This window comes from Salminus brasiliensis, chromosome 11 (genome assembly GCF_030463535.1).
Source record: "Salminus brasiliensis chromosome 11, fSalBra1.hap2, whole genome shotgun sequence".
Classification (NCBI taxonomy): Eukaryota; Metazoa; Chordata; class Actinopteri; order Characiformes; family Bryconidae; genus Salminus; species Salminus brasiliensis.
Genome location: NC_132888.1, coordinates 18301544 through 18317653, shown reverse-complemented (window position 1 = coordinate 18317653; position 16110 = coordinate 18301544). Strand labels below are relative to the sequence as shown.

Here is a 16110-nt window from a genome sequence, read left to right as displayed (position 1 = left end):
GACTTCTCCCTTTGAATGGGCGAATCGTATCTGAAAGGAAGCGGATTGGACCTGAACGGTTTCTTTAAAACTGGGGAATAGTCTGGCCATTTTAAAATGATCGATATGATCGAAAAAGAGGACAACATCATCAGTGAGGAAGAAGCTGCTCAGTATGACCGACAGATCCGTCTGTGGGGTCTGGATGCACAAAAGAGGTGGGAGATTAGCCGCGAAGCTAAACCAGCACAATAAACCAGCCCGGTCATGAACCAGGCGCCCAATAAAAGTGTGCCTTGATTATTTGCCGATTCAAATGGGAATCGTTGACTTTAACAATATCATGTGTTTGATTAAAAAGTTATGAATTGTTTTTCTAAGCTAAATAACTATAAATAACTAGTCGTGATGCGGAGGCGTCAAACACTAACCTGTTTACATTATCTAGCTATATTAAAGCTAAAGAGTTATGTAGTTTGGTTATGATATAATGCGTTTTATGATTTAATGCGATATACAGTATTGTATAGTTGTTTGAAGTTTTTAAATACTTGTCATTTTGCCAGACTAAGGGGGTCCCGAGTGCTCCTGGTTGGACTGAGAGGTCTGGGGGCTGAAGTCGCAAAGAATCTTATCCTTGCAGGAGTGAAAGGGCTCACTCTGCTGGACCACGAACAGGTAGGGTATTCTTTAAAAAACACACTGTATGTACCTAATCTATCCAGACACACTTTCTAATTAGTGAATTCAGCTGATACTTGTCATCAGTTGCCCACACACAGTTTATTTCATCTCAGTCGTTCTCTGCCAAGTGATGGATAGATGGATATAACCCCCTTCCCCCCCACATTTAGTGTAAAGTCCTACTAGAGGAGTGAAGGCAGTTACTGCAGCAGTCCCTGATTTCAGAACATTTATGACATTTGGCTGAGTGACTTACATTTCATTCATGTTAAACAGGTATGAGAATGTAGTGCCCAAGGGCCCATGATGTGGGGCAGTGGTGGCTCAGCGGTTAGAGCGCCGAGATATCGATAACAGGGGTGGGTTCGATGTGGGTTCGATACCCGGGCTCGGCAAGCTGCCACTGTTGGGCCCTTAAGCAAGGCCCTTTACCCTCTCTGCTCCCCGGGCGCTGGAGTTGGCTGCCCACCGCTCTGGGTGTGTGTGTGTGTGTACTCACTGCCCCTAACACATGTGTGCGTGTGAGTGTGTTCACTACCAGATGGGTTAAATGCGGAGGACACATTTCACTGTACAGTGTACACTGTACAGTGACAAATATGTGCACCTTTATCCTTTATCCTTTTATGTAGTGTAGTCTGCCATGGGGAAGATCGTGTTTTACCCACTATACTACACCAACCAGAACAAACGTTGGGTGTACTGATGTCTAAAATTATTTGACAATGACTGTACACACTGCACTGCATAATGCATAATATATGCATAATATTTCTGTGCTTATTATTATTAGAAGTATGTGCGTACTGCACATTTTACTAATAATATATGCATAATATTTCTGTGGTTATTATTATTAGAAGTATGTGCGTACTGCACATTTTACTAATAATATATGCATAATATTTCTGTGCTTATTATTATTAGAAGTATGTGCGTACTGCACATTTTACTTTAACTGCTTTATATTCTTATTAATCATCCTTCTGTTTATGTATCTGTATGTCTTTGGGAGGCTTCTTTGCTCCTAATGTTGCTTTACTCTTTTGATTGTACTTGTACTTCTGTTCTGCTGTAATTACCTGACTTTCCCTTTAATAAAGTTATCTATCTTTCTATCTATCTATCTATTTTGACATTGAGCATACACAAACAAATACAATTCTGTAATCCCTTGAGAAATATATACTACCTTTGTGTACACCCAATAATCACGTTATTGGATGTTTGTGTTCAGGTTACAGAGGAATCCAGACGAGCTCAGTTCCTGATCCCAGTGGATGCAGATGGTCAGAATCAGGCGCAGGCTTCTCTAGAACGAGCCCAGTTTCTTAATCCGATGGTGGAAGTTAAGGCTGATACTGATCAAGTGGAGAGCAAATCTGATGACTTCTTTCTTCAGTTTGATGCGGTGAGTTGGAAATGCACTGATAAGAGAAGTGTGGGCTGATGGCTGTGTACTGAATCAAAGCCCACACAGCTGTTTGTAATGGTCAGTGGGTTATTGGTGTTTTACAGTTAAGGCTATTGAAAGTCTTTGCTGCTGAAAAGGGTGTTCTGCTTTTACAGTACATTAAACCATGGGAACTCCACTATTCAACACACTTTATCAGTTGAATGCTAGGTAGACGCAGTGTTTTAGAGCAAGACCGATCACCAACATCATATATATATATATATATATATATATATATATATATATATATATTACACATACACATACAAACACATATAGTAATTGTGTGTAAGTTAATGTCATTTTAAATAATAAACTGATTTCCTGAAGGCATCACAAAGACTCTGACATTCACCAGTGTTTACTTATTTGGGATTTATTTAATTTGCAAGGACAATGGGATCCATCATTATAAGAGCATAGATGTGGTGATCTGATGCTTAACTTGAATTAAAGAAAATTCTTAGTGAAATATTGATTAATGAGACCCATCATACATTATGTTTGATTAGTTACAGAGGCTGTCTACTACTAAACAAACAAGCAAACAAAAAGTGCCCAAACCTGAATATACAGCTGTGTATCTACCTATTTAACTTAAAACACTCGCTCAGACATAGCTCTCCATCCCTCTGTTTTTGAAAATTTCTGTCTTCACAGACACAAAAACCCTGTGGGGCGTAGTACTTCATTTAGAAAAAAATTACACACTACTCCTGATGTTATATTATATGATATATAAAATTATATATTTGTAATAGAACAGTATTTACATTTATACATAGGTAGAAATCTGAAATCTAGTGACATCCAAGTGTAGCTGTTGTAGTTTTTTTTATGAAGTTCTGATTTTCCACGTCCACAGGACAACACTGTAAACAAAGCTTTCAAAAATGTCTGCTTTAAAAGCTTTTTGCAGTAACCGAAAACAACGAACAGGAGGCTGAAACACAGACGATATTTGTGGACAGGGCCTCAGTGAAAGAAGCCGTGCTTTTTGAATAAGACACAATAAACATCAACCAATTATAACAGAGATAATTTGCATAGATCAGTTTTAAAGGAACATATGCCAAAACAGCCTGTTTAATTCTGAGGTGGGTGGGGAAGAGGTGGTGTTTGTGATGCTCATGGGTAAAAAAAAAAAAAAAAAAAAAAAAAAAGAAAGAAATGAAAAATATAGGTCAATTTAAGTGCATTGTTGGTAGTTGGTATCTACATGACCAATAGATGGTGTATTTTTATTATTATTTATTAACAGTAGTATTTATTATTGTTGTTGTTATTAAAAGAACCTTTGCTAATGCCATTTCTTTCATCCACCATTATTTCCAGTTTGCAACATGTGCATCTCTTGAGTTTAAATACAAACAAATGAGAAAGTTGGCGTGGTGGTTTTGGATTTATAAGATACGATGGAAGGAAATGTGGTACAGCTTTTAATAAGATAAGAGAGCATTGTTTATGAATTGGGTATTAACTGAGAAAAATACAGCACACATTTTAATATCTGTTCCTCAGTGTATTGTCATTGTTTTGCTCAGAAATTGGATGAGGGCCTGCTTTTGTTTCTGAGCGAATTTTTCAGCACTCGATGAACGTTCAAAGCATAATTGAGCTGCCTCCCAGCCTGTCTGCGTTTGCGAGGCATCATAATTCTCCCAGTGGGAGTACTAGCGAGAGTTCAGAAGGCAGGGAAGAGATGGGGTGAGAGGAGGAGGAGGAGGGAGGGGGGGGGGGCTAACAGAGACAACTTCACTCTTTTATCTGCTTCTGTTGGTATTTCAGAAATATATTTATGTAAGGAAAAGGTAGGCATGCCTGCACACACATTTGGACTGTCGTTATTGCTGTACCCAAGTGCCTGGCAGCGATTGACAGCTATTGCTCAGGGGGCAGACTGTCTATTATGATGTTCAGGCTCCTGTACCTGTTTACTGCTGCCATAACACAGCATATTAAAACAGCTTAGTCTTCAGGTTTGGAAAAGAAGCAGAAGAGTAGTTTGTGCAGAGCGTCGCTAGGAAAATCCTACCTAATCCTCACCCATTGTGATGAATGACAAGCACATGTCAAATGGGTCTCAACTCATTAAATTGTTTTGCTCATGCTGTTAAAGAGCCCTTATCGCAAAACGTCCTCAGTTGTTTTGAAATAAGTGTGGTGTGGTTGTATTCAAAGCACATTGTTTGCTCTGCAGTCCATAAGTTTTATACAGTCGCATGCAAAAGTTCTATTACTGTGAATAGCTAGTTGAGTACGTCTTCTACAAAAAAAAAAAAAGGGGGGGGGGCGATGCTAAAGTCTGGGCATCCTGCATGGGCACAGCTTGTAAACACTTTTTGCAGTCAGCTAAGCGACTTTCAGTTCTTTATTTTCACCTGTTCTTCAAACCTTCAAAAACTTTCTTGTTCTGTGAGATTCTTGGGCTCTCTTGCTGTCTTGCTGCACTGCTCTTTTGAGGTCTATCCACAGATTGCCGGTGATGTTTAGGCCAGGGGACTTTGAGGGCAATGGCTTGCACCTTGAGGTTGTCCATTGTGTACTTTGAGCTGTGTGGGTGTGCTGTAGAAAGTATCCTCTTTTTTGATGTGCATGGTTTAGGTCTCATTTGTGCAGGTGTTTCTGCACAGTGGAACAGTGCACCACCTCTCCAGAGTCTGCTAAATCTTTCTGAAACTCATTTGCAGTCAAATAGGCGGTTTTGATTTGCCTTTACATGAATCTTACAAACAATTGTCTCAAAGTTCTCTTTGTCTTTCAGACCGCAACTTGCCTCCACTGTTTCTTTTAACATTGCTAAAAGAAGAAAAAAAAGCATTGCTTTTTGTAGCTTTGCCCTGCTTACATGCACTTAATTATAGCTGTTAATTGTTGAGGTAAACAGGTTTAATGAAATTATTTAGAAAACTTTGACTTTTGATTTTTGAAAACTTTGACATTTGTATCACCTGACCTTACTAACAATTTTTGCGAACAAGTCAATAGTGCTTAATAACTAATTAAGCTAATTTTGGACTGATGGCCTGAATCATTTGCATGGTGCCCCTTTTTCTTCCACTGTAATATTGTACAAAACAAAAAATAACACCCTAATTTTGTTTAAAATGTGTGTTGTATTATGAATTATATATATTTGAAATATGAAGAAGAAAAAAATCATAAATTTATGTAGCCTAAATCTAGATTGATCAAATGAATAACAAATGTATCTTACTTTTCTCTACTGTCCAGGGAAGGCTCTCTACTAGTTTTTGGAGTATTGCTGTAAGGATTTGATTGTATTCAGCGACAGGAGCTTTAGTGAGGTCAGGATGTTGGATGGTCATCGCCCCACTTTATCCCCAACTCATCCTAAAAATACTAGATGGAGTGTAATCATTCCAGAGAACACAGTTCCACTTGCTTTACAGCTCAATGCTGGGGGGGCTTTATACCCTTCTGAACCATACCTGGCATTAGACATGGTGCTATTCTGTTGGCCATACTTCTCTACAGGGAGTATACAAGCTGTATGTGTGCATTTGCACATCCGTGTCGTTAGAAATGGTGTCCACAAAAATGTAGGCATAGTTTATCAGTAGTTAAGGCACAGTAACTGTGTAATTCTAAGGGGTAAAGGGAAATGACCACCTCAAAATAATTTCACTCTTTAGTCACTTTAATAAAATAGAAGGGAAATATAATATAATGTAGAATAACTGCCATTTAATTTCTCCTAAAACATGACCACATGTACAGCAGATTGTTTTAGTGTGCCAGTGTTGTGCTTTTCTCTCTTGTAGTCTTCCTCTAGATGTCACTGTGCCCTTGACCGTATACAGCTTGGTACCGTTAGGAAAGTGACAGGAGGCACTTGCTTTTAAAAAGGCCTTGACCACGGTTTGTATAAATGACTAAATGACTGGCCAGAGCTAGAAAGTGATGAGGCAGCCAGTCAGCAAAGGCCTGTGGTCATTTACTCCTCCTCCTCTATGAAGTGTTATCAATAATCCGTTTTCAATTACACAACCACCCATGTTTTGGAATCCATGCAAATTCAACGTTCTTGGTGTACGCTGCTTATCAGACACTCCCGCAGTGATGTTCTAGCTCATGAAGTAAACAACAATGGTTTGGCTGTAAACAACCTCCGGTCAGAACAGATTAATGAAGTGCTCTCAGGAGCCTGAATGAATATGTAGGGCTAGACTGAAGACCCACCTCTTCAGAGAGTACTTGGACGAATAGTTCTATGGTCGCCTTATTGTATTGTGTTTAGTAATGTCTAAGCTTGGAGGTATCTTTTGTATTATTAGTCTATTCTAACTAGCTAAGGTTTTCTTGGGTAAATAGCAAAGCACTTTGTAAGTAGCTCTGGATAAGAGCATCTGCTAAATGCCGTAAATGTAAATGTAAATGTAAATGAGCCGCCCAGAGCCACTTCATACATCAGTATCCAAAGAGTAAGTGAAGTTGTGGGTACATCGTGCCAAGGCAGTCTTTATCACCAATCCAGACTGTGAGCGTTTTAGGAGTGGTGCCTAAGATAAGATGGACCAAACCCACTGGTCAGATATCCATAATTCCAATGGTCCCTTTTTAATTAGCTATTTGTCGTTTGCTGCAAAGAGCCATGCTCTAGGGTCCAGTCACCTTGCTTAGAGCCTATAAACTGGAGGAGAGTATCAAAATAGTTTATGTTCCGCCTGGTTCAGAGAGATAACTTATCAGCTACTCAAACTAGTCAAAGATATGTTTACAGTAAGAATCTGAAGCATGTTAGCTAACGTGTAGCCAGAAAAAGAAGCTGATAAGCATAAAGAGTAGGGCTGCATGATGTAGACGTAGCCTGTGATGTCTAATAAAGTTTGGATGTCGCAAAACACGTTATGAGAAGCGATAAATTATGAGGCAAATAGTGTTTCCGTGTGGATGTGCAGCGGATGTAGAGTCTGTTTTACTGTTTAATTGAACAGAAACTTAAAAAAAAAAATCCAGGGGGGTGGAGGTACAGTCTTTTCTGTACAGGCCTTCAAAAATATGCATTGCATCTAATTTGTTATAGGCCTATAGAGATGAATAAACATGCCTAAAAAATCTTAAGTCTTAAAAAGCCCCTTTTGATGATGTAGGTTTGCTGTGACAGTAGCCATTACTGCTATTCCAGGAGCGAGACTAATCTTCATTGAAAGCACTTTTATAGGCTATTAGCTGATTAGCTGCTTTGAACCCTTAATATAAAATTAATTCGTGAGACAGTGTCTAGAATGGTTAAACTTATTTATACGAAATGATACAATGCAAAAGCTGTAAAAGAGGTTGCTTGAACAGGACTCGAGTTGCTTAAAGGTGCCATAAAATGCATTTATTAAGTATTATTTGAGTTGTTCTTTGACTTATAAATGATCTTTGTCATTTTTATTTAACATTTGCATCTATAATAAAATGCTCAGATGCAAAGTTACAAGCCTATTTATGACCCTGTTATTACTAAAACTGTGATGTTTCTTTTATAGAGGCCCCAGTGGAGTGGCGCTGAGCTTTGCTTGTATTGGCCGTTTTTCAGTGTGATGTGTTGTTAGCAAGCTAAAGATATTGTAGCCAGTTAGCTTTTAGTCAGTTAGCTTTATTAGTCGGCTGAGGTAGTCCAGTTTTCTTTTTTCCGAGGAAGCAGACGTGCCCACGTGCTTAGTTTGAGCTTCCCTTCTGCGGACACTGGCACAGGAAAAGCTAAGGTCATGCGGCCTGGTTCATGAAAAAGTCACTTGCCCACAGTGAGCGTGCAGTGTTCATGTTTGACACCAGGAAGCATATGGTTAGGCTTGTAATATTGCATTTTGGTCAAATTTGCATCATTACTCCACACACACCATTTAATTACTTCACTCTGGTCCTGAACCTGTAACACAGTCTGGCTGGTTCTGTCCTTGAAGCCATGTTTTTTGCAGTAATGATGTATTTACCACAATAATAATGAAATAAATAATGTTTCAATAATTACTTATATAATTAGTGTACAACCCTATTGGCTAAGTCATCTTTGGAGATCTGTGAGGGTACTGATTTCTAAAGGAGCCAACAGTCTCTAAATGAGAATAAAAAGTCTTTCAGTGTGGTTATGTTTTAGAGCGGTTATTGTTTTATTATAACCTGCTATGTTTTGTTTTTTTCCCCCAGGTTTGTCTGACAGGATGCTCCAGAGACCTCATGGTGCACGTGGATCAGCTCTGTGCCTCCAAAAACATTAAGGTCTTCTGTGGGGATGTGTTTGGTTACCATGGATACATGTTCTCTGACCTGGGCCAGGAGCATCATTATGTGGAGTATGTGACTTTGTTTTATAATGAATGATCTTCTGTAGTTTGGCATTGATGTCACTTGATGTCTCTGTCTCTCTTTTTTTATTTTTTTATTTTTTTCTTTCTTCAGAGAGAAAGCAAAAGTAGTGAAACCGTCAGAAGAAGCTAACGATGGACCTGAAGTGAAGAAACCAAAAGTGGATCCTAATGAGACCACCATGGTGAAAAAGGTGTGTTTTAGAGTTTTTTTTGTTTTGTTTGTTTGTTTGTTTGTTTGTTTTTTCCTAAACATTAATTTCCATTTAAGCTTACTGGCGTCTTGATCCGAACTCTCCTTCTTTTTTGTGGGTGTTTGTGAGAAGACAGCCAGTTTCTGCTCCCTCAAAGAGGCCCTGGAGATAGACTGGACAAGTGAGGAGGCCAAAGGCCGTCTTAAACGCACCCCGTCAGACTACTTTTTACTGCAAGGTACTGTGCATCCACAACTTATTGTCTTGTACAATTCTTTAGGGTTGGTAAAATAAAAATGTAATCAGTTCTTTAGTAAAATCTACCATGAGAACTTTCATAGAGAACATGCTTTTAAGTTTTAGGAATGTTAAAAATGAACCAATAACTAATAATTAAGTAATAATTAGAAAATGACTAATTATAGACTTTCAAGTCTATAAAAGTTAAAGATGCTTGATAAATAAGGAGGTTCTCACACACTTCCAATGCTATAGGCTGTGCTTCTGCGTCGGCTAGGATAGTTTAGAGATGGACATTAACAAGGACTTATCTCATTCACATCAACCTTTTCTGAGAAGATGGTGTCCATCCATGAAGCGAGCACCACACCACAGGCCTCGGGGAGACCCATAAAACCTGAAAAAATATTTTATTTATAGAACAAATTCTATTTTAGATGCAAATATGTATCAAAACCAACAGTTAAAGTTAAGGACACATGGTAGAGTGGTCTCTGATCACTCCCATTGAATGTGATTACTTTCACACATTAAGTTAAAAAAATGGTAACTTTTTAAAGCACATGTCTGTTTCCTGCATTGTCTAATTATAGAAACCATGGAACCACTGCCTAGCCTATAGTTATGTTCCACTGACAAGCTGTGACTACTCTAATGAGTCTTTTTATATGAGCTCACCTGGCATCGCATAGAGGACCGCTCGTTTTCCATCACAGGCTGTCCATGGCTAGTCATGTGCAGTGACTTTCAAACTGAAAACACGCTGCCTCCGCCTCTGTAAAAACGGCTTCAGATGCTCCAGTGGCCCCTCCTTCACGTATAGTAGAGAGCCGATGGAAAGAAAAACACGTCCTATCTGTGTGTTGAAGCATTTAAAGGTTAGTGGGTACATTAGAGCGCTTATAAATGGCATGTGACGGCTGAGCTGCTTTTGAGGAAGAGCTGTTTCCTCTGTCTCGCCTCACAGATTTTTCTGAGGTTATGTCACCTCACTGATGGGCTTAGCGAGACAGATATTGTGTCACTGATTTGAATCTTTCCTCAACCTCAAACTACCACTTTGTTTTAGGTCTTCTTCATCATGTTTCAGTTGAGCCTGAAAGTTCTCAAGGTTTTGAAAATACAGCCCTTCATTTATTTTGAAGGTGTCTCCTTTTAAAGCTGAAAGGATCACAAAGATGACTTCATGTGTTTATCTCTGTGTGGCCTTGAGCCTCTTACCATGCGTACGGACTCTATCTTGAAAGCTGAAGGCAGAAATGAACAGAGATCCCATAGATAAGAGTAACGTGAGGGGAAAAATCACATGCACAAGAACAGTGCTGGTGAAGATATGAGCGTAAAGGTTGCTTGGCCTCTTATTAACGTAATGTTGTTTAATCAAGAGTGACAGTTCTGTAGCTTTTCATTACTGTGACTGGGGCACAAATCCAGGGCAATCGGTCTATACGGTACACACACAAAAAAAATCATGGTTCGGTCAAATCCAGCTCGGACCTCACAGTTCAGTGTGATGGTTGGGGGGGGGGTCTTTTTTTCTTTGACCTTTGTTTGGACCGTGCGGGAAAGAGCAGCTTCTAGCTTCGTGTTTGAATAACTCTGCCAGGGACTGTGGCCAAGTGATCTGAGCAATGCCAACAGTCTGCGTCCGCACTAGGTATGAACCAGCCTTAGGGGTTCCCAAAAATTTTTAATGCCAAGATCCATTTGTATCATGTAATTGTAAGCATTACATGAAATGCACTCTTCACACATTTGAAACGATCGTAATACTATAAAGCAGTAGAGAAACTGGGCTATATAGACCACTATATAGCTCAGTGGTCGGTCAGTATTTGTTTTACCAGGTAATAACCAGTTACTGCAGACAGGGGGGCTTATTTTTGACCTGAGCTCAGCAGCAGGAAATTTGCGACGCAACAAAGCAGACAAGGATTCCCATGCCAGCAATCGCTCGTCTCTTTGGTCGGCACTCGCGCAACATCACAACAGTGCCCTAAGCACTTTGGTTCTCCTTAAAATCCGCACTCGAATGACTTCAGCAACATATTTTTTGGACTGGAACAATTGATGTGCCTTTTGTTATTATTGTTATTATTATTATTATTATTAATATTATTATTATTATTATTATTATTGTTATTATTAATAAATAGGTATTTGAAAAAGTTTATTTCTGAATAATTGTAATGGGTGGGTAACTGGGTGCTGCTGAGTGCTAAAGGGCTTAGTAAGAGCACATAGAGGGTGCTTGTAAACACCCTTCAGCAGAATGAAAAATGGGACCCCCTACTGCCTCGTGGGCACACACACATGAGGACTGCAGTACCGCATGCTTGCCATTTGGGACTGGGCTTCTCAGGAACGTGCTGGAAGTGGGGCGAAACGGTTTACAGGTGGAACTTGCAATTGTGAACTATGGTTCCACTTTGCATTCACACTTATCTGTACGCTATGTGTATTCTATGTGTGACTGTGTGCACTAAACCGTGACTGTTTGGGATGAATACAAGTACTGTTACACCACCTAGTATTTACTGATGGGAATGAAACCCATCAATCACAATTGTAACTCAGTGCTAAAGTGTGGAACTTTCTGCAGTGTTAGTTAACTGAACTTTGAAACCTATCATGGAGAGATAGAAGTTGTAAAGCTTCCTTGAAATAATGTTTTCTTAATGTGTGATGGTATTTGTGTTTTTTTTTTTTTTTTGTTTGTTTGTTTTTATGACTGGTGGAAATTCAGAGTACCCCAGTTTATGGTATGTGGCTGAGTGGGTGGTCAGAAAGTGCTAGCTTCAGCGCTCAGTAGTGTTGCTTAATGTAGTATTTAATATCTGTCAAAGATCAAGTCTGTCACTGTTGTATGGTAGTGTAATAACAGTGTATTATGTTAAATTAAACGTAAGGTATCATGGCTACTTCATTTGGATAGTTAATGAGATTTGCTATAAAGCATTTGAGTTTTGTGTTATATATATATTTTTTTCTTCTGTTTGTCTCTTTGTATAATTTCTAAACTAATTATGATTTCTGTGCATCATTACACCCCTGAGCACGGTTCATGGGTATGAAAATGCTCAGTCTTCTCTTTCTCCTCCAACAGTGCTGCTCAAATTCCGCACCGATAAAGGTCGCAATCCTGACCCGGGCAGCTTTGCTGAGGATTCGCGTCTGCTACTGCAGATCCGGGACGATGTTCTGGAGGCCATGGGAGTGAATCTGGATCTGCTGCCTGACAGCTTTGTCAGGTATTAACTCACACACACGCACACACACACACTGCAGTATTTTACAGGTGTCTGAGTCATCAGCGTAATCTCACTTTATATGGTTTGTCTTTACAGCTACTGCTTCTCTGAGATGGCTCCAGTGTGTGCAGTGGTGGGAGGAGTACTTGGTCAGGAGATAGTCAAGGTACAATTTCAGTAGTGTTCACATTGGGTTTGGGTTTCCCCTCCCTTTCATTTCATTTATTTATAACTAATTATTTATGTAATTATTCTTATTCATTTGTTTATGATTACGTGTGTGTGTGTGTGTGTGTGTGTGTGTGTGTATTTACTTATTTAAATACAGAATGGCTTCCCTGTAATAATAAACAAATCAATATTTATATATAAATAAATATATCTCAAACACCAAATGGCCAGATGAGCTCTAAACAGTTTATGGTTGTAACAGCTGGACCTATGTGAGCTGTCTAATTGGCAGCACTCCAATTCACCTACTCTCATCGATTACTATGGGTTGTGGAAATAAACACTGGTAAATTGCCAGCTGTCGCTCTAGTCTTGGTTACACAAGAATTACTCCTGTCTGAAAGTACCACTTCTGGTTTGCTAACTGGCTAAGTTTTGCCTTTTGGTTTGTTCACCTGTGAAAAAGCGTCCTACAAACATTAATGTAATTCATAGTTTATACAGCTCATTCAGTGACGACACGCATCATGACCAATTGTGCCTGAACAAAACCGTCTTAGTTTTGAAATGCTGCTTTTTCAGTGATTCTTAAAAAGCAGTTAGATCTAAAATTACTATAATAGCTGAGTGCTGATGTTGGCTGCCAACTTGCCCTTCTTTCTACTCTCTCCATTTTCAGCAGGAGGCAAATCATACAGATTTACTGTGACTTTCACTGCAGCACATTAATATTGTGGTAGCAGAACTCTTACATTATGAATTACTCTAGTAATGTTTTGCCACAGCCAACACTCAGTCCACATCTATGTCCTTGAGCTAGATTGTGGAGATTGGCACTGGCAAAGCCCCAAAGCTGCTACATAAGAGTTGCTTCACACATGACATTGTGACATTTTGCTTGCTTTCCTGTCTGCTGTCCCAAAATTTCACTTGCATCAATGCATCATTAGACATAGAGATATTATGGTCAGAAGAACTATCTAGAAAGATTTTAATGTTTTCCAGATTGATCATTAGTAACCACATAGTCCGATTTATAGATAGAATAGACTGATTTATTAATATTTGCACTGGACACTCAGGCCACCAATCCTGAATGAATTTAATGGCAGATAGCATAGAATTAAAATATGACCATTCTGTCTTTACACTGCATTTACAATAAACAAGCATGCTGCAGTTTTTAATCATTTGATTATCCTGACTTACCCACATCAATTTGTAGGTTTATTGGAATTGGTTAAGAGTTCACTCCCATTCATTGACTTGTGTCCACCCTTTTTAGATAAGGACATGCTTGAATATGACATTCTAGTAAATTTCACACATTCTTTCTTCCATGTGCCCAGAACTGTAATTTGCTCTTTTGGTGCTCCTTGTTATCCAATTAACTTTAACAGCCAGTAAATCCGTGTTTTGTAAACTCAGTAAGTCCAGTTCTAGAACAAAGGGGTCACTGGTTGCCACAGCGGCTTTACATTTTGGTGACTAGATGCAGTTAGTTTCATGTCCAGCCAAGCAGGCCCTGGATCTTGTGCACCAAATAGTTTTTGTTATTATAATTGGGAGAGATTTGTAATTGTGTAGAAATTGGTCTAGTGGGTTGTATGAAGGTTTAAAAAAAAAAAAAAAAAAAACACACACTAAAGAAATCTCCTGGGCCACTTGAGCAACACTCTTTGCATGTTCAGTGTGGACTATTTTGACTAGGAGCACTGGGCATTAGGAAACCTCCACTCATATTTCATTGAAATGGTGCTACATAAAAGAGAATAATTGAATAATTGGGGGTTCTGCATTTGGGAATCAGTTGTAATGAGTGAAACACTGATGCTTCAGTGCATTCTTCTCAGACCTGCTTATAATTTCTCTAAAAAGGTTTGAAAAGCAATAAGGATCCGTGCAAACAAGCACTCATCCTTTATTGTCCATATTTGCTTCAACATAAACACCATACCTCATTAGCTAAACCATTTTTCATGCTGAAATTTTCAGCAGAATCCTACTGCTCTGCACAATGGAACGTTCACGAACCGCCCAAGTGCTTTTTCTGATAAGGGTCTGTCTGAACCATATGGCAGCTGCCCTCCTCCTTGGAAGCTGGGATATATCCAAACCTTTTAGCTGCTGACACTTTTTAAATGCCAAGACTTGAAGAGGTAACATTCCGGTCACTGATGAAATCTGTCGCTGACCGTCTGAAATCTTGGCACGAAGTCCGACATGTGAATCAAAATATTCCATGGAAGCGCACCTAGCAAGTAAACTATGACCTGGTAATTGGGTGCATTGGTCATGTTTGAGGTAGTGACGGGTATAGATGTAGGTCATGTTTACACAGAGGGCTGGGTAAGACAGCTCAGTGACTCTGTTATATAGGTAATCGAGGGTGACCTCATCGTACAGACTGGAACGCGGTGGGGTCGTTTACAGAAGGCTGGTGGAGGGTATGTGGTGGCTTCATTGGTGGTTGGGCAGGCCTTGGACCCACATGGTGGTGGAGCGAAGCCAGGCTGTCTCGCCATCTCCTTGCATGATGAAACATGCTGCAACCCACACATGGTCCTTTGCTCCTCGCTGTCCCTCACTCTCAGCCGAAAGCACCACAACAAAGAAAACCCCAATGAGTTCAATTACACAGGCTAACGTTTGAAGGACTAAGCGATTATTGGAAAAATCCCAACTGTGTCACATTGATTCTAATGGGCTCTCGTCTCTTTGTCTGCTTGTGTCTAATAATAAATACAGGCGCTGTCCCAGAGGGATGCTCCACACAGAAACTTCTTCTTCTTTGATGGCTTGAAGGGCAGCGGGGTGGTGGATTACTTTGGAGCCAAATAACCACAGAGGAGACCAATTGACGGTTGTTAAAAATGTAGGCACTCGAACCCTCAAAGCACCATGGGAAATGGAGTCCTTTTTACTGCCACAAGTAGCAAACGTTCCAATTGTTATTGGACTGTGTAGCTTTTGAAGCAGTAAGCGATCTTCTGCTGCCAGGAGGAGCACAAGCTACTTGTTCTGTTCATGCACACTTCAGACACACACTCTTTCTGTCCACAGTTATGACTAGACGGTCAATCAGTTGCATGTCATTCATTATTTTGTTTTCTTTTTACATTTTGTAATTAAAAAAATCCAAATAAATATTTGTTTTGGATTACATGGGTTTATGTGTGAGCTGAAGAATTTGAAGCAAAGTTGGACTGCTTGTTCCTCCAGTTCTCCTTACCATTTAAAGTAGTGCATAAATAAGGTATTTCATGAGGGAGAGTTAATGGGTGGCACAGCAACATGTCACGGAAGCCAACAGGGAAAATAAAGCGTAAAAGCCTAAGGGAGGTGAGTTCATCATATTGTTTGTATTAAGAGCACCATTTGCGGTTTGGCTAACTCGTTTATGACATTGGCTGAGGTACACACAAATGACGTAGATCAGCCAGTGTGCATAGTGACTCCAGGGATCCAAAAAACAATGTCTTGATTAGGAAATTTTCGCACAGCTGCCGGATCCAGCTTGTCCAGTTAGGCTTGCTGGAATTCCGAATGCTGCCAGTAATGTTACGTCGTCAAGACTAATACAACAGTTGTTGCTGATCATTTACATAATAAACAGAGATTTAATATTCGAATGACTAGAATCCACACAAGAGACATGCAAAGCCTGCAGCGTATATCGTTTTGAGTACCAGACAGAAAGCCAGACGGTCAACCCGGGCAATGACTGCCTAACAGGAGAACCTGTTAGACTGGCTAGACAGGTGCCAAGGGGGTGTGGCACTAGACACAACTGTTTTGTCTCAGGTGGGCAAGATCCT

At 39.7% G+C, this 16110-nt stretch overlaps 1 protein-coding gene across 1 annotated transcript; it reads left to right on the top strand.

The window, feature by feature from the left end:
* On the top strand, positions 1-15455 carry sae1 (SUMO1 activating enzyme subunit 1). The gene is made up of 9 exons (XM_072691156.1): positions 1-197; positions 546-657; positions 1901-2074; positions 8279-8424; positions 8531-8630; positions 8763-8868; positions 11977-12121; positions 12218-12287; positions 15041-15455. Exons 1-9 carry the CDS (start codon positions 97-99, stop codon positions 15131-15133), a joined length of 1047 nt encoding a protein of 348 aa, XP_072547257.1. The 5' UTR covers positions 1-96; the 3' UTR covers positions 15134-15455.
* The last annotated feature ends 655 nt before the right edge of the window (positions 15456-16110 follow it).

Bases quoted from the DNA above. Each gene is read 5' to 3' on its own strand.
- sae1 (XM_072691156.1), top strand. From the start codon at position 97: ATGATCGATATGATCGAAAAAGAGGACAACATCATCAGTGAGGAAGAA. The intron at 2,075-8,278 runs GTGAGTTGGAAA...TTTTTCCCCCAG, and splicing joins TCTTTCTTCAGTTTGATGCG to GTTTGTCTGACAGGATGCTC. The intron at 12,122-12,217 runs GTATTAACTCAC...TTGTCTTTACAG, and splicing joins CTGCCTGACAGCTTTGTCAG to CTACTGCTTCTCTGAGATGG.